Here is a 19365-nt window from a genome sequence, read left to right as displayed (position 1 = left end):
CTGCCTGGGGCCATTCCATGCTGCACCCAGGACAGCCACATGCTGCTGGAGCTGGACTGTAATGTTTGGCTGTGCCTGAGTGGGAGGGGATTGAGGGATGCTGTCCTGCCTATGGGACATCGCTGCTTGTCTGCTGGCTGAGAGGTGCAGGCAGGAGGATGGGAAGACTTTGTTCCATGGGAGGCAAAATGTACCGAGGCTCCCCAAGCCACAGCCATGCTCAGGCCCTCCTCCATGGTTTTTTATTGCATGAATTTTTTTAATCCCTCTTTGAACTTGATTTTTGTGCTTTTTGGCCTGCTGAGCATCCTGCGCAGGGTGCCAGTTGGCAGGGCTGGGAGCTGGAAGAATTCCTCTTATCTGCAGAGCAGGTTTGGTGGTGACAGGGTGAGTTTTGCCAAAGGCTTGCTTTGCCAACTCACTATGGGTTTGAGTTAAATTGGCATCCAGCAACCTGCTGGGGGACGAGAAGGTAAATTTGTCTGTATGAACTGGTCAGAAAGGTGCAGATCTCCACTGGATTCTCCTGAGGGGTGCCAGCAGCTGTTGGGTGTTCTTGGGATGTGTCTATGGGTGCTGATGGAGACCTGCCAGCCTGGGAATAGAGAAACTTTCCTGTGACCATGTACACTGTAGAAACACTGCTGGCTTGGGCCAAGGGTGACCCACAGTCAGGGACACCCTGAGCTCAGGGTGCAGATGGGTAACAGCTCCTCCAGCTGTTATCAGGGCTGTCTCAGAGAGCAAACTCACCTGGAGTAGGCTTGGTACCTTTTACAGGTCTTCCTGATTTGATTTGGATTGAGTTGGCTTCAGCAGCTCTCTACAGAAGGGACAAAATCCGGGAGAGGCATCATGCAGTGGCTGCTGTGCACAGGGCTGAAGGGAAAGAATGAGTGTAACAGTACTTTGGGTTTTCTGGTGTAAAGTGAGACTTTTTGCTATGAAATAGCAGTTCTGAAAGTATCTGCTTTTGTTTGCAGAAAAGATCTTGACTTCCTTCTGGATGCATAAGGTTTGGCAGGGGTGGCTTGTCATGCCCCTGTCTTACGGTACATAGGAGAGGAGGGTCCTGGGGTTCATGTATCCAAAACCAAATTTGATTTCTGATGCTCAGTTGAGAGGGCACAGCATGTTGTATCGTGTTCCTGCCTCAAATAAATGTTTGCTTTTCAATCTGCATTTCAGCCAAGTGTGCTAATTCAGAGGGGTCTTTTAGTTTTCCTACAGCATCTAATGTTACTGCTCTTTGCAGCTGACTTTGGAGTGTCTGCCAAAAACATGAAAACCTTGCAGAAGCGAGACTCTTTCATTGGGACCCCTTACTGGTGAGTGACCTGCTTGTTATGAACCTTGAGTCCGTGAGGGGCTTCACTCCTCTGAAAATCAGGCTTGCCAGAAGTGGGGATCTCGTGGCCTTTGGGATGTGTTGGTGCCTTACCATGGGTGGGAGGATTTTTACAAGGAGTCATGGCTGCTGTATCTGCACGTGCAAGGGTTTTCCTTGCCTGAATGGAGCTGTGAGCAGCCTCGGTGGTGTGGGAGCACTGCGTGGTGTCACGGTGCCCTGGGCCGGCCAAGGCTTGGCAGAGCAAAGGGACACACGTGTGCTGGCGTGTGTGCTCTCCCTGCTCCCCCACCTCAGGGGCTGGGGTGGGCTTTGGAGCAACTCCAAGCACATGGGAACGACTCCTCGCTCCAGAAACACGATCTCTAAATCACCCGACTTGCTGAGGGAATGGAATCGTGAGGATTAATTTATTGTCTGAAGCAACATCCGCGCCAGATGTCAATGGCCTGGGGGTTTCCACGGGCTGTCTCCGTGTCTGTGGAAGAGGGAGGGGGTTGGACCCCTTAGAAAAGATGCTGCTGCTTCTGAAACCCAGAGCTAGGAGGAAAGGCTGTTTTTATGCGATGCTGTGGATTATTTAAAGTCTTTAATTGCTGCTGCAAGGCTCACATTGTGTGGCAGTGGTGTCATCCCTCCCCATCCCTGCTCCTTGCTCTGCCCCTTGCAGGATGGCCCCGGAGGTGGTGATGTGCGAGACCATGAAGGACACTCCCTATGACTACAAGGCAGACATCTGGTCCCTGGGGATCACACTGATCGAAATGGCCCAGATTGAGCCACCCCACCACGAGCTCAACCCCATGAGAGTCCTGCTGAAGATCGCCAAGTCCGACCCCCCCACGCTCAGCTGCCCTTCTAAATGGTGAGGCGTTTGAGCCAGCAGAGTGCAGGTTTCCCAACTTGAGGAGAGAAAAAAACCCAGTCATTTCTAGCAGTTTTGTTTAATTTGAGAGCCTAATGTAGAATTCCAGCTGTATTTTAGGTCCAGCTGTGTGTTAGGGGCTCCGAAGGTGCTGCTGGCTGAAGGCAGACTCTCAGACTGTGCTGACAGCATGCAGGCAGCACAGGGGGAGCTGCTGCTCACCCACAGGCCCCCCTGACGTGAGGGGTGATCCCTTGGCTGTTTTCAAAACCTCCCATGTGTATGAAAGGCAAATTTTTCTCTAAACTTGGAGATTGCTAAGAGCTCCAGAATTTTTGGAAAGCCACTTCTGCATTTAAAAGTAAACCGATCAGTTAGTTTTAATTTATTTATTTATTTATAAAGCATTATAAAACCTGCTGTGTGATAGCCAGTAGCAAAATACTGAGAGAGCACTGGATTCACAAACGTTGTCACAGCAGTGCAGGCAGGACCCCACCGCTAAAGTCCAGCAGGCAGGGTGGGAATGCTTCCTCTGGAGCTGCTCCGAAGCCAGAAGCAGATCAGGGACATGCTCTGGATCTCAGAGCTGTGCTTTGCAGGCTGAGGGTGCCCTCCTATGGGGTTCCTGGTCCTTCACAGCCATCGTTTCCCAGTGTGGCTGTGGGGATGACTCCTGGAACATCCTTGTCCACAAGCAGCTCCAGCCATGGGCTCCCTTTGGAGAGTACCTGCTGGTGTCCTCTCCTGCCTCTGCCTTGGCCCTGGGGAACAGTGGCTGGGGCTCAGTCCTCACCATCTGTTGCCATCATAGGTAAGGCAAAATCTAGTCTCTCACTTGGCCACTTTGATGATTTGCTTACAAATAATCAGGATAACTGAGCATTGGGTTTCCCATGGGAGTGCAGAGGGAATTACGGAGAGCTGCAAGCTGGGACATAATCTGGAAGAAGGATCAAGCAGAACCCTGTGGCATTCAAGGCCTTTCTCCCTCCTAAGCTTCTCACCAACAACTGTGTTTTCAGGTCCCTGGAGTTTAGAGACTTCCTGAAGAAGGCACTGGACAAGAACCCAGAGACCCGGCCCAGTGCTGCCCAGCTGCTGGAGGTAGGAACTGGCACCAGTCCCTGGGCTGGGTCTGTGGCCCCAGACTGGTTTCAGATGATTTTTGTCTTGTTTAGAAAGTTCACAGTACTTTTCAGCCACTAAAATGCTCCAAAAAGGATCAGCAATGTTTTTCCCCTTGGAGTGAACTGCAGAGCCCCTATGGACAGCAGCTGGAATAAAAACATCCATCTGGCAGCCAGCTTGGATGATACCTGATTATCCCAAATTTAAATTCAACTCCTGTCTTTTCCTCCTGTCCCTTTTCAAAATAATAGCAAAAACCTGGAAGGTGCTGTTCTGTGCTGACTGCAGCTCTCTCACCCTGCAGCACTGTCTGCACACTCCCATCCATGCTGGAGTCCCTGAGAGACCTGAGAGACTCCACAGCCTTTTGCTGAAGCTCAACACAAACACCCCGCTGTGTGCACTGAGTGATTCTAGCCTGAATTCAATTAAACCTTCCCCCAGGCTCTGTTTGCACCCAGGGATCCTGCAGACTGGCTCTTACCCTGCTCCTGCTGGCATTCTGTGGGCTCGGACGCTCTGTGTGGGGAGGGGGAATGTCCCCCTGTTTAAATTCAGCTGATGCTTTTGTGGGGGGGATGTTGACATAAAGCAGCTTTGCAGAGCACCAGGCTCTGAGCATCTGTGTGCAGAGTGTGTGTTTAACCTCAGCAGCATGTTCTCTCTTGTTCTCCCTCGTGCCTGTCTGTAAATTCGTCTGGGGGGTTAAGCCCGGTGACACTGGAAAGAACCACATCCTCAGGTGGTTGCAGTTGTTTTACAGCAAGAGGTGGTCCGTGCCAGGACTGTCACTTGGCCACGAGCTCACAAGGTCTGGTTTTGGCCACCTCACACATGTGCACCATGCTTGGTTTTCAGCATCCCTTCGTCAGCAAGGTGACCAGCAACCGGGCTCTGCGCGAGCTGGTGGCCGAGGCCAAGGCTGAGGTGATGGAAGAGATTGAGGAGAGTCGGGATGAAGCAGAAGAGGATGACTCATCGGAGTCTGCCTCGGTGAGCGCTCCTAGCATCGTGCTGGCAAGTTTGCCAGTGTGGCTGTGGTGGGAGAAAGAGCTCAGCAGGCTGAGTTTACAGCTGTTCTGAGCCCCATGAGGTGGAGGCAAAATGGTTGCTTGGCCAGGGAGGGGCTGTTTTTCAGTGGCTGCCAAGGGCATGGAGAAACAATGATACCGGCGGGTGGCCCAGTGCCCGCTCACAGGAAGGGCTTAAAAAAAAAAAAAAAGAAAAATAGGCCCTGATAGAGGCTGGAGAAGCTGGACAGATCTGCCCCTGAGCTGGCCTCTTTGAAGAGAACATCTCAAAGCTGCCTGGGTAACCTTGCTGGGGGACACGCCTCGACCTCCCTCCTCTGTGGCAAAGAGTAGTGATTAATCCGTGGTGCAATTAGCCATGGGAAAAAAGTGCTTGATACATAAACTCCTAGGCTGCTACTTCAGAATATGTAGATTCTGGAGTTTTTTCACCGTGCTTTTTCCTTCCAGATAGTGTCCACAGTCCTTGGGGCCACAAACCTGGAGAAAGTAGTATCTCAGGGCAGATGTCCTAAAAGGGAAGATTTCCTCCCAATAACTCTTTAGCTGCGAGTGGCTTTGGGCTGAAGTGTAGGGACTTAGAGCCCTTGCAATTGTGTTAAGTGTGGAGCCAAACCCAACATCTTCCCTTCCCTGTCTTTCCAGCCCCCCGGTAAGCACAAGCGGGACCCCTCTGAGGCGAGTCAGCTGAGTTTTGACGGGGAGAAGCCTCCAGACTCTTCCTTGCCCAAAGCAGTGAATGGGTCTGTGGGGACTGGCAAGGGCAGCACAGATGGACAGAGCGATAAAGTCTCAGACGAAGGGATAAGCGGTGACAATGACAAATTGGAGAGCAATCACTCCACACAAACCCCCGCCAGCTCTGCCACCTCAGCCACTCAGGACAAGCCAGACATCATCTTGCAGCCTGGACATTTGGATAACTCAACGGAGGGGAACAAGCAGCCTAGGGCAGGCAGCAAGGAGCAGAAGAGCATTGGGGAGCGACCGGAGAGCAGCCACCTGGAGAACTTCACAGAGGAGAAACTCGCCAACGGGAGCTTGGATCCCCCGGCTCCGCTACCTGGCAGCAGGTCCAAAGGGGACTCAGATTCTGGCAGCACTTCAGCCTCTGAAAGCATGGACCTGACCATCTCCTTGTCTGCTGACCTGTCCCTCAACAGGGAAAGTGGCTCCATCTCCCTGAAGGTGAGAGTGGTGGGCAGAGGGTGTTGGAGAACACGGGGCTAACAAGGAGGGAGGAATGCCTTCTCTAGAAAAGCCTTCAGCAGTGTGTTTTCCCTGTCTATGAATTCACTGTCCCAGCTGGGCTCAGGCCAGCAGATACTGCTGGGTGAAGCTGTGCCATGGGGACATGGCATGTCCTCAAGTGAAGGAGAAGCTCTTGGTGGAGCTGCTGCAGGTTTATGTGTCCTCTTCTGCCCTAGGTCAGTGAAATCTAATGGAAGTCTGATGTTTTGTAGCTATTTTGGGGCCCTGGGAAGTGTGAAATAACCATGCCACTCTCCTAACTGTGTATGACTATGCAAGTGTGAAACCCCAAATGTGATTTCCTGAACTTTATCCATAGCCATCACTCTGCTGCTCTTTCCTAGAACACCTGGCCCCAGGAGAAAGTTCATTTGGGCTTGTGCTGCTCTCAGTTTTTCCAACCTGCCATACATCTGGCCTGGTTTGTGTCAGCAGTGACTTGCACAGAGACCTCCCAGGCTTCTTGGCTTTTGCTAAAGCTTTATGGAGGCTGGGAATGCTTGTGAGCTAGAGCTGGCCAGGTCAGCATGGCTTAGAGGAGAAGGAGAAATAACTGGAATGGTATTTGCTGAGCTTCAGGAGAAGAAATGCTGTGACTTGAGGGGGCAGAGTGATGTGTTGCACAAGATCTTTATCAAATTGCCTGCATGAGTGATGGCTTCCCGGCACAGAAACGTGCTGGGAAACCACTCTCAGCAAAACATTCCTCCCCTCCTGCCTCCTGCCGTGACCACGAGAGCCAGCATTCCCCTCAGGAGCCTGCAGACAGTGTGGTTCCCTGATGACAGAAATGTGATGCTCTTGCATAGCAATTTACCTCTTTCCCAGGACACCTGGTCTCCTTGGGGCCAGCCAAAGAGGAATACAATGCCACACATGGATTTGTTCTCCCCAGTTGGTCCCACAGAAGGGGAAAAGAGTCTTTTGGGTTTTACAGGGAGTAAGCCGTGAAGAGGGAATCATGTTAGATCATGGTTTAGCTGGACACGGTGGGAAAGGGTCTTTGGGTGCTGGGTTGTGTCTCTTCCAGGTCAGGTTTCTGCAAGGTGGTAGCAAGGCTGTGCAGCTTGAATCTCCAAATGGGCCGATGATTTGTGCTCCGTGTGGTTTCCTTGTGTGTGTTCTTCATGAACAAATGGCATCAAAATTGCTCTGAGGCTTCCAGCTGTTGCACCCCATGCAACAAGCCGGGGAGCTCCTTCATGACCTCCTCCTTTCCCCTCCTTGCCAAACTCAGGATTCCCGGATGCACAAGAAGACGCTCAAACGCACCCGCAAGTTCGTTGTGGATGGAGTGGAGGTGAGTGTCACCACCTCGAAGATCATCAGTGAGGATGAGAAGAAGGATGAAGAAATGAGATTTCTCAGGCAAGTGGGTCACTGGGATGGAGGGCAGGGCAGGGCACTGAGCTAGGGTAGGGTTTTCTTCTCTAGAAGCTAATCCAGGAATGACCTAAAGTGCTCTCATTTCCAGTCTTCATTCCACTTGGACAGCACAGCTGTCCAGTGTGGACATCACTTCCTTTACCTTTTCCTTGGCTGGCACAGGGCTTGCTGTACCACTAAGCTGAGCTCTCTTTGCATGCAGGGGAAGAGTGCAGCAAGACTGTGACAAGGGAAGCTTGTGCTGTGGCTGGCTCTGTCCTTTGGGGATGACTGAATGTGTTCCTAGGGCTGGAGATGCCTGGCTTAATGGAAATAAGCACAGAAATCTTCTCAAGATGCTCCTCTTCCTTTTGTTCGTGTACCTCCTCAGACTTCATTAACAGAAAGGCCAAGGGAGTTGTAAACTCCTCGAGCATCATTTAATATTCATGGGTGTATCCTCCCTGCTTAAGCCTTTATGACTCCTTCGCAGATCTTGCAGCTTTCAAACCTCCGTGACCTATTCTAAAAAAGAGGAACTGCTGTTTCTAGCACTGAAATTAAAAGGTCCTTAAAATAATTACAATACAAATTGTTTTGTTTGATGCCCTACTCTAGGCTCCATTGTGCTGTTCTCAGGGACTCCCCGAGAGTATAATTTGTCCCAAGCACTTTGTGTCCCTGTGGCAGCCTTATTTCTAGGCCCCAATATCAGATCTATGCAGAAGCTCATAAGCTATTAATTTTTGTGTGAGAAGTGCACGTAACCCAAATAAAACAAGGGGAATATGTGTACTAGCATACAGAGAATTTCCAGGTACAGCTTTTATGGAATCGTGGAACCACAGAATGGTTTGGGTTGGAAGGGACCTTAAAGCTCATCTCATTCCACACCCTGCCATGGGCAGGGACACCTTCCACTACACCAGGTTGCTCCAAGCACTGTCCTGGCCTTGAACTTTTCCAGGGATGGGGCAGCCACAGCTTCTCTGGGCAACCTGTGCCAGGGCCTTTTCTTGTTTCGTGGTCTTGTTTTGAAAGAAATGGTGCCAAAGTGTTCTTCCCAGCAGGGCCCCTGGAGAGGGTTGTACTCAGTGTGTGGGGTTAATGCACAGCAGTGGAGGTCATGGTGGGGATCCTGCATGGGAGAACTGCTGCTGCTGCTCCGTTTGCCATCAGTGATTTCCAGCTGGGTCAGGAACAGACCTGGCAAATGGACTCAAACACAACCCTCTGAGCAGAGGCTGCCTTTTACTGAGTGTGAAGCTGGATGAGGGAAGTGATGCAATGTTATGATGGATAGGTCAGAAATTGGGAAAACCACTCTTTCTGCCCCCCAGGTGTGAGCCAGAACTGATGCAGAGCATAAGGGCCAGACTAGAGCAGCACCAGCTTGGCCTCAGCTTTGTTTCGAAAATCAGAGAGTCCTAACCCAGCTGGCAGAATGGGTATTTTGGGTGCTGGTTGAGGCAGCAGTGACTGCAGAATCACCTTAGGAGCTTTGACAGGACTTGTTTAAGAAGCTGTGAATGCTAATAGGCCTTACCTGTGAAAGCTGATGGTTTTCCCAGCAGTTCCCATAATTAGCATCCTGCTTCCTCACAGTGTCACAGAGCCTGAGAGCATATCAGTCAGGTGGCATTTACCTCCTGCCTGTGCTCAAAGCAAATGGCAGGATCCTACAGGATGGCTGTGCTGCTTCCATTTCCTGCTGAAGTGCTCTGGCCTTTTATTCTGCCATCTCTGCTCACCCACATGCCTCTGCACTTGTCTGACTCTGTATTTTTCTCTCTCCCTCCATTTTAACCCTCTGCAGGCGCCAGGAGCTGCGGGAGCTGCGTCTCCTCCAGAAGGAGGAGCACCGAAACCAGGCCCAGCTCAACAACAAACACCAGCTGCAGCTGGAGCAGATGCTCCGGCGCTTCGAGCAAGAAATGATGGTACGTGGGCAGGGGAACCTCCTGGGAATAAGCTGGTTTGACTTCTCTGCAGGTGCCCTGCAAACCCCCACAGAGGATGATGCTCCCCGGGTTGCAACGACCTTGGGGTATCACATCCAGAGGGAGCAGAAATGTCAAGGAACCCTTTTGGGATGTGAGGCATGGGATGCCTCTGTTGGAGGATGGAGGCTTTTGTGGGCATTGAGCACAAGCATTCTGCAGCTTGGGAAGCACTGATGGCCTTTGCCTGGTAGGATGTTGCAGGGGGAAGGATTGTTCTGGACTTCCCCTCTTTATGGACCTTTACTTGTATGTCTGTTCATGGCTACTGTAAGAAATTGTTGTATTCCATGGGAAAAAATCCTTTAAATGAGAAAGCAATGTGGCCAACATGTGACAGCAGGAAATCTGGCAGGCCTATGAGTGTAAATTGAATAAAGATAAACTGGGCTCACAGACTTAGTCCCTCCATGGCCAGCTTCTGTTGAAGTACACAGAATAGTTTGGGTTGGAAGGGACCTTCAAGATCATCTCATTCCAATCTCCCTGCTGTGGGCAGGGACACCTTCCACTACACCAGGTTGCTGCAAACCCCATCCAACCTGGCCTTGAACACTTCCAGGGATGGGGCAGCCACAGCTTCTCTGGGCAACCTGTGCCAGGGCCTCACCACCCTCATGGGGAAGAGTTTCTTCCATATATCTAACCTAAATTTCCCCACTTGCAGGGGAGCCCCTTTAAAAGATGGCTCAGGAAAGCTTTAAATACCCCTTTATTAATCCACCCTGCGTGTGCTCCTGGAAGCCCCATCCCCTCACGGAAGGCTGGGAGCCCTCCCATGTTCCTGGGCTCTGTTGTATTTCTACAGTCTCGATGTGCCATATCTGTGAATGCCCATCTTGGCAAGTCACTTTTCATTTGTGGCATTTATTCACCGTGCAATGTGCTGTGCAACACCCCCAAACCTGGTTCCTTTACTCTTTCCCTGGGGCAACTTGCTCTTGTTGACTCCTGGGTGGTCCATCCCTGCGAGCTGCAGGCAGGGAGAGATGGGACACAAGGACACTGTTGGAGCACAGAGCCTCAGACTTGGAAATCCTTGCCTGCAGAGAAAGAGCTGTACTGCTTGAGCCAATATTTGCCCAGGACCTTGGGTCCCAGTGGGATATTGTAAATCAGGACATAAGCAGGAGAAAGGCTTGAAGTGCATCAGTGCCAGAACAAGTTCAAAAATCAGTTAAAGTGCTGATGCTAGAGCTGGCTCTGCCCTGTGTGCTTTGTGGGGTGTTAGCTGGAAATTTCCCTCCTCTCTGCTTAGTAAAGAGGCTCAATGGCTCAATCCAAGCGAGGACAATCCCCCACTCCTTTATTTTTTTCTTTTCACTTCTTTTTCTTTTTTAGCTTTTGGAAAGAAACAAAGTGGAGAGGAGGCTGAAGTTGACCTCTGTTTCCTTTGTTCCAGGCGAAGAAGAAGTTCTACGACACAGAACTGGAAAACCTGGAACGGCAGCAGAAGCAGCAGATTGAGAAGATGGAACAAGATCACTCCCTGCGCCGGAGGGAGGAGGCCAAGCGCATTCGCCTGGAGCAGGAGCGGGACCATGTCAAATTTCTGGAGCAGCTGAAGCAGATGAAGAAGGAGGTAAAAATAGGGATAGGAGGGAGGAAAGCTGGTTTCCTGCATTTTTTTCTTCCAGGAAAGCTTCAGCATTTCTCCATGGCACAGCTTGAGAGGGAAGCAGTTGTTGGTGTTTTAGGTGGGGTTGTTCTTAGCCTAGAATTACCTGCAGATAAATCTCATTTCCCTCCCTAAAGGTTAAGAACGAGGTTGAGAAGCTGCCACGGCAACAGCGCAAAGGGAACATGAAGGCGAAGATGGATGACTTCACCCAGAAAAAACAAACCATGGTAAGGCTGAGAGAAGATTGCCACAACTCCAAGACTGGGAAGTGCATGGTAGACAGAATCATCCTTCCTCCTTGGGGGACTGGCAGCTTCTGAAACACCACCAGATGCTTTTCAAGTTGCAGCAGACGGAGGGCTCATGGTGGTACCGCTGGTTTCTTCCAGGAACAGGAGTTCTTGGCCAAGCAGAAGGAGGACCTGGAGCAGGCCATGAAAAATATAACTGCCCAGAACAAAAGGGAGATCTGCGACAAGGAACGCGAGTGCCTGAACAAAAAGCAGCAGCTCATGAGAGGTGGGTGGCAAAGGCTGTAAAGGAGGAAAGGGAATGCTGTAACCATGGGTTTATCCAACGCTGGCTCTTCCCACGCAGCAGATGCTGTGACAGAGTTGCAAGCTGGCAGGATGGGATTTAGAAAAAAAACAGCCTTGCCAGATCCTGTCTAAATGTTTAACAATAATAATACTTAGTGCTTGAATCTTCAAAATATGAACCAATTAGGCTTCATAATTGAAAGAAATTACTCTCCAATGTGGTTCATAACCAATTTCTCATGAAAAACAGGAGGTGAATGATCACCCCCCACATCTGTTGCACTGCTCATGTGTGTAGGGATCTCTTGAGCTTGGGATGCTTTGTGTGACCAAGCTGAGGAACCAGGGTGGGTTGTCTCCTAACCCTCCTCCTTTCCACAGATCGGGAGGCTTGCATCTGGGATCTTGAAGAGCGTCAGCAACAGGAAAAGCACCAGCTTGTCAAGCAGCAGCTAAAGGACCAGTATTTCCTCCAGAGGCATGAGTTGCTCCGGAAGCATGAGAAGGTGAAGACTTAGCACCTTCCTACACTGGTGCGGGTCAACAAAGCATCTGGGTGTCCCTGGGTGTTTCCCTTGAGGCTCTAAGTGGGTAAGGGTGAGTTAGGAGTTAAGGGACTTGGTCATTATTAGCGAAAAGGGACCAGAACAATGCTCGTGTCAGCCTTCTTTCCTGGGACATGTATTCTGTGCTGCGTGCGTTTAATGTGCGTAAAATGCTGCGTGCTTTGAATTTTGGGGGCTTTTCTGGAAATCTGTCACTGTCTGGTGTTTGGCATGGTTGATTCCCAGAGCAGTGAGTGAAGACTGGCACGTTCCTTTCAGCACTCTTCTCCTTTGCTTTCACAGCATGTTCAGTAGCTGCCCTAACCTCTTGTGGAGCTGTCAGTCACCAGCCACTTCCATGGTACTCCCAAATCTACTCTCTTGGCTCTCTCTCTTCTCCTCAGCACTTTCTTGTTGAGATGCCCTGAGATGTCCCTCCTCCTCTGATACCTGTCTCCCTGCAGGAAAGGGAACAAATGCAGCGATACAACCAGCGCATGTTAGAGCAGCTGAAAATTCGGCAGCAGCAGGAGAAAGCCCGGCTCCCCAAAATCCAGCGGAGCGAAGGGAAGACACGCATGGCCATGTACAAGAAGAGCCTTCACATCCACTCCAGTGGGAGTGCATCCGAGCAGCGGGAGAAGATAAAACAGGTCAGGTCTTGCAAAGGGCACCAGGGTTGAGGTTTGGCTTGGGGGTGAAGTACTTCACTGGCCTGTTGGTGGAAAGGAAGCTGGAAAAATGCAACTATTCCTACTTCTAACTCACTTCAGGACATCAGATGTCTTTGCATTTGGGGCATCAGGTGTGGTTTTCAGCGCTGCTTCCACTGTGACTGGTGTTGGGAACATCCTTGAGGCTTTTCCTTCCTTCCTATATGATAGTGCAAGCTGGCCAGTCTCTTAAGCAGCTTCAGAGACCAGAGCAACTCTTCCAAATGGGCACCTTCTTTTCTCTCTTCTAGTTTGCTCTGCAGGAAGAGAAGAGGCAAAAAGCAGAGCGGCTGCACCAGCAGCAGAAACACGAGTCACAGATGAAGGACATGCAGGCCCAGTGCGAGAGCAACACGAATGAGCTCCAGCACCTGCAGGTACATGTCCATTGTGGGTCTGTCTCCCAGAGCTCCCCATGCAGTTCTTAGTCTCTTAAGAAGTGCCTGCAGAGGACTGTCAGTGAATGGGACCTGATGTCCCCTTGCTCTTGCCTTGAGAGGTTTTTGTGGCCATGTCTAAATGTGCCCTGGAGCTCAGAGCTCTGATTGTCTCTGGCTGAGGCGAATCCTGTTTGACCACTGGATTTACAGTCCTGGCTGCTTGATGGGTGCTCTGTTTCATGGTCTGTTTTTAGAATGAAAAGTGTCACCTCTTGATTGAGCATGAAACTCAGAAGCTGAAATCCCTGGATGAGAACCACAACCAGCACATGAAGGAGTGGCGAGACAAGCTGAGGCCACGAAAGAAGGTAATGCCTCCTTGGTGAGAGAAGTGTGTCCTGCTTGGCTGGTTGGAGGGGACAGTATCCATAGCTCCAGAACAATCTCAAATACAGCTCTTGTGTGTGTTCTCTTTTGCTTAAGGCCCTGGAGGACGAGCTGAACCAAAAGAAGCGTGAGCAGGAGATGTTCTTCAAGCTGAGTGAGGAGGCAGATGGACAGATGCCAGCATCCCCAACCAAACACGCCAAGTTCGTCCCTTTCAGCTCCTCAGAGAGCTTATAACATCTCACAGCTGGCAGGCCACCAGCTGGTACTGGCTGTGTCCTCCTGGGCTGCAGGTGGGCAACTTGGACGATCCTCTCGGCAGCCTCTTCTTACAACAGCACCCTCCTGTCCCCTCGCTCTGTCTGGGATAAATGTGACCCCTGAACTGTGGGATGCTGACTGGAAGTTGTGGTGGCTTCCCCAGGAGCTGGCCTGCTCAGCATGGCTCCAGGCTGGGAAGTGGGGCAGGACCCTTTCTGGATTGTACTTGCACTGTGAGCTGGATGTGTCACCTCTCACGTGAGCCTGGTGCTCACCTGGCTGGTCAGCTCAAACTGAAGCAATAACCACTCTGAACAGGAGAAACAGGCCATGGCTCCTGCCCTCTGTGCAGGGGGTGTCACCCTCTCTCTCCACTGTGGCTGCTCCTTCTCCCAGTCCTCTGTAAGGACTCACCTGGGGCAGAGCAGCTTTGGCATTGTCTTAAGATAACTTTGGCCTTGAGGGCCCCCAACACTTGCCTTACACTGATTTCTACTCACTGTGGTCTTTTTTGCTCAAGGGAGAGACAGTGATTTGGGTTTTTTTGCCTTTGAGTAAGGAGGGTTGGGTTTTTTGCTTCCTCTTTCTCTGTATAGTCTGTATAGACTATGCAGAAAGGGGACTGGCTGGATGTCCTCCCAAACATCTTCTGCTTCATCCTTTGCCGCAATCACTGGCACCGCAGACCCTCTGGCACCCAGCTAGCACTGTCTTTTCAGGGACTGGATTAAGGTGTAATTGAACTGTTCAGCTGGCTGCAGGCTTTTGTCCTTAAAGAAGTGTATGTGCATGTGCAGAGGAGGAGGTTTGTAACAGTGATGACACAGTGAAGTGCCTGTCATGGTCATGTGCCTTTTGGTAAGGACAAGTGGGAGGCTGAAGAGTGTTACTGCCAGAGCTCTCATGATCACACATGTGCTTGAGACTTTTTTTTAAGTGCTCTATATGTGTGGGCCATGTGGGTCAGCCAGTCTGGCCACTCTGCATCAGGGTTATGGGCTGCAGAGCATCATTTGGAAGGAATAAAGGAGTCGTGAAACATGGGAAGAGGAGATGTGAAGGCAAGTCATGGTGGCTTGTTACTCTCAGCATCACTTTGTCCACTGATGTCTCATCCATCTCCTTATGATGTGCCACAGTTTCTTGGATGGTTCTCCTGGCTTCAGCATGGACTCAGGCTGCAGAGTGGCAGAGCAGTGGCAGGTCCAGCCCTCTGTCCTTTCTGCTATGTGGTGATGTGTCTCCTCCACCTGCACCAGGCAGGGAGGGCTTGGCTGAGCTTCTGGATAGACTCAGAGCACAGACCTGGGTAGGGGGTCAGAGACCTCAATGGCAGCACCTTTTTTACACAATCCAAAGGTATAAGGTAGCACTTAAGTTTTTCTCTCTGTTCATCTCTGGACAGCATTGTTTGTTTTAAACCTGCTTCTGTTTCTGCTTAAAAAAGTTAAAAAAAAAAGGTAGTTATTTGAAAGTCTCAAATATTGATGTAGAGACATACTGGCATTTCAGGGAAAGGTGATATGTGATGTGCTACACTTGTAGGTACCGAGCTGAAGGAGTCAGCCCCCAGGTCTTTAACTCTGTATCTGAGGTGTGCATTTTGTACCCATTTAGAGTTCCTAATACATATTTATAAGCTTCTGCAAACTAGCAAGACTACATCTATTTGGGCCATTCCAGGTTACTTCTGAATCCACACCAACAATGTCTCTGTTAAACACCTGCCTGTCCCAGCTCCAAGCATGGACTGTGCCTTTCAGATGTGACAGTGCCAGTTTGGGAGCTGTTGTAAAATTAATGAATGAGGGATGTTCCTGAACCAGGATAATGGGCTGGTTTGAGCCTTTTAATTGCATTAGAAACGTGTTACAGCAGCCCCATTGGTTTTGTTCCTGGTCCTGCAGGGGTCAGGCTGAGCTGTTCTATGAAGTGGTTGGTGTCACAGAAACCAGTACGTGGTGCCTGTCCTTCATATCTTACATTATCTTACATGTGACTTACAGAAGGATGTCCTGCAGCACACTGGTCACAGTGAAGGGCATTGCTGCCTCTGACTGCCTTCTCCACCAGCCCAGGGAGCATCAACTCTCCCTGGATATTTTGCAGCCGTGAGGAAAGACTATTTCTGGGGGCTCTTAAAGAGCTGATGCAATGCCCTCCATGGTAAATCGGTTGTCTCTTTCTCCAGCCCAGCTTGTTTGCAGCCTAGAGCAAACAACACAATTTTGCTAACAGAGGGTAGGAATGGTTCTGTCTGCTGCCTTTTCCCTATTCTCTGTTTCGTCTCTGAGTGTGCCAGGGCTCTAATACCATCTTCTAGAAGGGGGCAGGGGAGCACATCATCTGATTGTCTTGTTTACAGGGTGGTTATATTTTCACTCCTTTCAAAAGAGGATATTTTTGTTGTTTCCTGTTCAGAAGGAACCACAATTAAACCCAGCTTACCTTTGAGAGGGGATGGGATACCATTTTAAAAAATATGGCTTTGAATAAAAAGGGTTTTTTAATATTTTGTAAAGTGACTCCAGTGGGGCCACCGCTATGATGTAAAGACCCCTCTAATAAAGTAACAGACTGAGAAACGTGGGCATGTGTCTGATTTTGTGTGTGATCACTGGCTGTGGCCTCAGACCAGCTTTGCTTCTAGTCTAGGGTTTGCTGATTTACAGAAACCTCCAGAGCCTCTTCTGGCATCTGAACCTTGCAAGGTTGAACTTCCAGTTCTTTGAAAACGATTTAGAGACTCTCCTGCTGGGTGCTGCAGCTCCAGGGCAGGAACATGTTTGCAATGAGGCTGAAGCTGGTGAAGCTGAATTGAAGCAGCGATTCCCTCCTTTGGTGGTAAGATGGTGCTGGGCTGACCCTGCTTGGTGAAGAGCAGGTATTGCATCCTGTCGTGTGAGTGCAAACCACTTAGGTGTGGATTTTTCTTCCTATTTAATTAGCTTGCCTGGCTTTAGCAAGAGATTTCAGACAAATGCCTCAGCTCCCTTGCTTTGGTGGGACAAGGAAGTCTCAGGGATGTCTCTTTGTCTCTTCCCACGTTGACCTCTGCTGGGGAGTGCTTGGGAAGCATTATAGGACCGGGATGCAAACCATGTCTTCTCCTGTCAGCACAGGGGCAGACCTCTGCCTCCTCCCTCAGGTTGTTCAGAAAAGCCCCCACCATCTATGTAACCAACCACAGGGCCTGTGTGGCCTTTGTTCTCTGCTCAGAGATTTTTACTTGCCAGTTTAATTATGATTTCTTTCAAGGACACACAGTGTGCAAGGGCAGATTTTACATGAGCCCATGGAGCTGGCGTGGGTTTCCCCTCACTTTTGGAAGGTTGCTCCAGAGTCTGCCAACTTTTACCTTGGATTTCATGCAGGAAATGACCCTGCTACCAGTGTCCACCATGGTAGGTAAAACTGCAGGATGTGAATTCAGGTGAGATGCTGAAAGGGAGATGGAGTTGGTACTGTAAGTTGTTCATGGTGGGGTTTTAAACAGGCAGCACTGTGGTGAGAGGACAAGCAAAGCCCGAGGGTGCCTGTCTCCTTGCTTCACAAGATTGTAAGAAATGGAATAGCTGAGGACACATAATTAGTCATCTTTGTTTATGTGTACCAGGACTGCACTGTCTCCTGGGACACACTGGCCTCACTCGGTGTATCCCAGTGAAGCAGAGGATCTCATGGGAATATTTAACTTCATCTGCATGTCCTTGGCAGTGCCTGAGGGGAGCTTCAACCATGAGAATTCAACATATATTTTTAAGTACCATGTATTCCAGAAATAACTGTTAGCTAGCAATCTGTCCTGGTGCAATGCTGAAAACAGAGCAAAAATAAAAATATATCTTATTTTTTAAAAATAGAGATGACAGCCCTGAAAACTTATTGGTGCTGCAGCAGGTGTAGCATTCCCTGTGGTTATACCCTGTTACATCTGGGCTCCAGACTCCTCTGAGCTGCCCAGGGGCTTTTGCAGCATTCATGCTGTGATTGGGATGATAAAACTCTCTAGGGAGAGGAAAATCAGGGCAGGCAGGGAGAGTCATGGAGCTGGAGCTTGTACCTAACTCCCTTCCTCCTGTGACTGCATATGGGCTCCCTCCATTGCTGCAGGAGGGCAGCTGGAGGTGAGCAGTGCCATAGGCACGTCCTGCAAAAGTCACCTGCACACTGTTAAACCAAATGCTGTTGAGTGTTCTCCTGCTGCAGTGGCCCCTGGTTTAATTCTCCAAACGCCAAACTACCCAGTGCTCGAGGAAGCCCAGCCTCTCCAGAGGCTGTGGCTCTGCCTTGCTGATGGGGTTTGTCGTTGCTCCTCTCCTGGATGGGATGGGGCTGGGTGCCAGGGGCATGTTGCCCTGCCACCCCACCTAGGACTCCCCTGGACTTGATTTCCAGACTTGCAGGGGATGGAGGGGAGATGTCTGCTGCTCTTTCTCTTGCTCACTAGGTGGCATGACACCGAAGTGCTGGAGCTGAGCTGTCCCGTTGCACCAAAAGGATCACTTGCTCTTTTCCCTGGATTTGTCACTCTCTATGGCATCCCTTTCACCAGATCTCTGCTTCTCATCAGGGCTTCAGCTTCGTCTCCTGCTCCAGCATTAGCCTTAGGAGTTATCCAGGTTTCCCCTGCCCACTGTGTGCCAGGAAAACCTTCTCATTTGAGGGCTGAACATCCCTTCCATGGGGTCTGCTTCTCCCTGCTACCATACCCCTGTGCAGGGTGGGTACAACCTGCTGCCAGGCCTGCTGTCATGGGTGGCATCCACACCACACACCTAAAACCTGCAATAGAGGGGTCACAGCAGTGGAAAATTGTTCCTGGTGACAGCTAAGAATCAGTGAGATCCAGCCCCAGTGAAATGGTAGGAAACTACTGCTCTGATGGGCTTTAGCTGCAGAGATTTGCCCTCTGTTGGGGTAGGAGCATAATTTTTGACTAATCTTTGTGAGGAAGCTCAAGAAACATGGATGCATTTGTTCTGCACACAGGGAGGACCAGGACCATTTAACCACCTGGCACACACTCTTAATTTTCAGATTGAAAAGCAAGCAGCAGTAGTGGGCTTTCCATGCCAGGATGACTGCAAATAGTGTTTCCTCTGCAATTTGGGGCTGACAACGGGGCACTGCTTTCTCATTCTATTCCATCTCTGACACCAAGGAAATGTCAGGGACCACACAGCTGTGCCCAAACAGCTGGAGTCTGCTTAGAGCCATGCAGAAACCCATTTGCACATCTGAGCTGATGGCTGGCTCTTCAGAAGTCATTTGCCCTCTTGCTTTACATTGCTCAGCTGATCCTGCCAGAGGGAAGGGAGGGTGCACATGGTTGACCCTTGAGTAGGTGGTGAATTCTCCCGTACAGTTATTTTATTTGGCTTAACAACACTTCAGCCTCTGGTTAGGCAGCAAGAGGCGACTTGTTTCTCCTAAAACTCCACTCAGTTGCACCTGTACCACCCAGCTTTATTGTGGGACATGCTGCTGCCAGACCTCTGCTGCTCCTGAAGCCATATCACCAGAGGTGTGGGCCAAGCATGACACTCCCAGGTCATTCACAAGCCCCTCATTTGGGCTCCCTTAGCAAATGCTTGGCAGTTTCCTTGACAAATTATCGAGGCACACTAGAGCTCAAGCATCTCCACAGTCGCTTCCCAGTGTGCCTCCCTCGGGAGGTGATCTGGTCAGCATGCAAAGCCACTCTGCACTCATCTCAACAGCTCTCATCAGACTTGTTAATTAAACACAGGAGCCATTTTTCAGCATTAGCTGTGGCTGTCTCTGCTTGTTCCTGGGTGCTCATTAGCTGTCAGGCTGCAGCCGCTGCCTGGTGCTGTTGGGGCCCAGGAGCAATGGAGTCCCTTCACAGGTCACAGTGCTGGGAAAGGCCATGCAGATGTTTAAGTACTTCTGTGACTTAGTTTA

The 19365-nt window shown here is 50.3% G+C and overlaps 1 protein-coding gene across 1 annotated transcript in view; it reads left to right on the top strand.

The window, feature by feature from the left end:
• STK10 (serine/threonine kinase 10) overlaps nucleotides 1-16026 on the top strand; it is a 35375-nt gene extending 19349 nt beyond the window's left edge. Inside the window, exons 4-18 of the mRNA XM_018073647.3 lie at nucleotides 1256-1328; nucleotides 2019-2213; nucleotides 3239-3320; nucleotides 4203-4337; nucleotides 5021-5563; nucleotides 6864-6994; nucleotides 8808-8931; nucleotides 10394-10573; nucleotides 10747-10839; nucleotides 11002-11131; nucleotides 11533-11657; nucleotides 12161-12349; nucleotides 12661-12786; nucleotides 13044-13157; nucleotides 13273-16026. Coding sequence (XP_017929136.1) covers nucleotides 1256-1328; nucleotides 2019-2213; nucleotides 3239-3320; nucleotides 4203-4337; nucleotides 5021-5563; nucleotides 6864-6994; nucleotides 8808-8931; nucleotides 10394-10573; nucleotides 10747-10839; nucleotides 11002-11131; nucleotides 11533-11657; nucleotides 12161-12349; nucleotides 12661-12786; nucleotides 13044-13157; nucleotides 13273-13413 — 2381 coding nt within the window. The 3' untranslated portion in view covers nucleotides 13414-16026. The remainder of the gene's footprint in view (nucleotides 1-1255; nucleotides 1329-2018; nucleotides 2214-3238; nucleotides 3321-4202; nucleotides 4338-5020; nucleotides 5564-6863; nucleotides 6995-8807; nucleotides 8932-10393; nucleotides 10574-10746; nucleotides 10840-11001; nucleotides 11132-11532; nucleotides 11658-12160; nucleotides 12350-12660; nucleotides 12787-13043; nucleotides 13158-13272) is intronic.
• Nucleotides 16027-19365: the final 3339 nt, after the last annotated feature.

This window comes from Manacus vitellinus, unplaced genomic scaffold, assembly GCF_001715985.3.
Source record: "Manacus vitellinus isolate BGI_N305 unplaced genomic scaffold, ASM171598v3 scaffold_25_pilon, whole genome shotgun sequence".
Classification (NCBI taxonomy): Eukaryota; Metazoa; Chordata; class Aves; order Passeriformes; family Pipridae; genus Manacus; species Manacus vitellinus.
The sequence above is the reverse complement of the archived record's forward strand: the minus strand, read 5'-3'. Positions and strand labels throughout refer to the sequence as shown.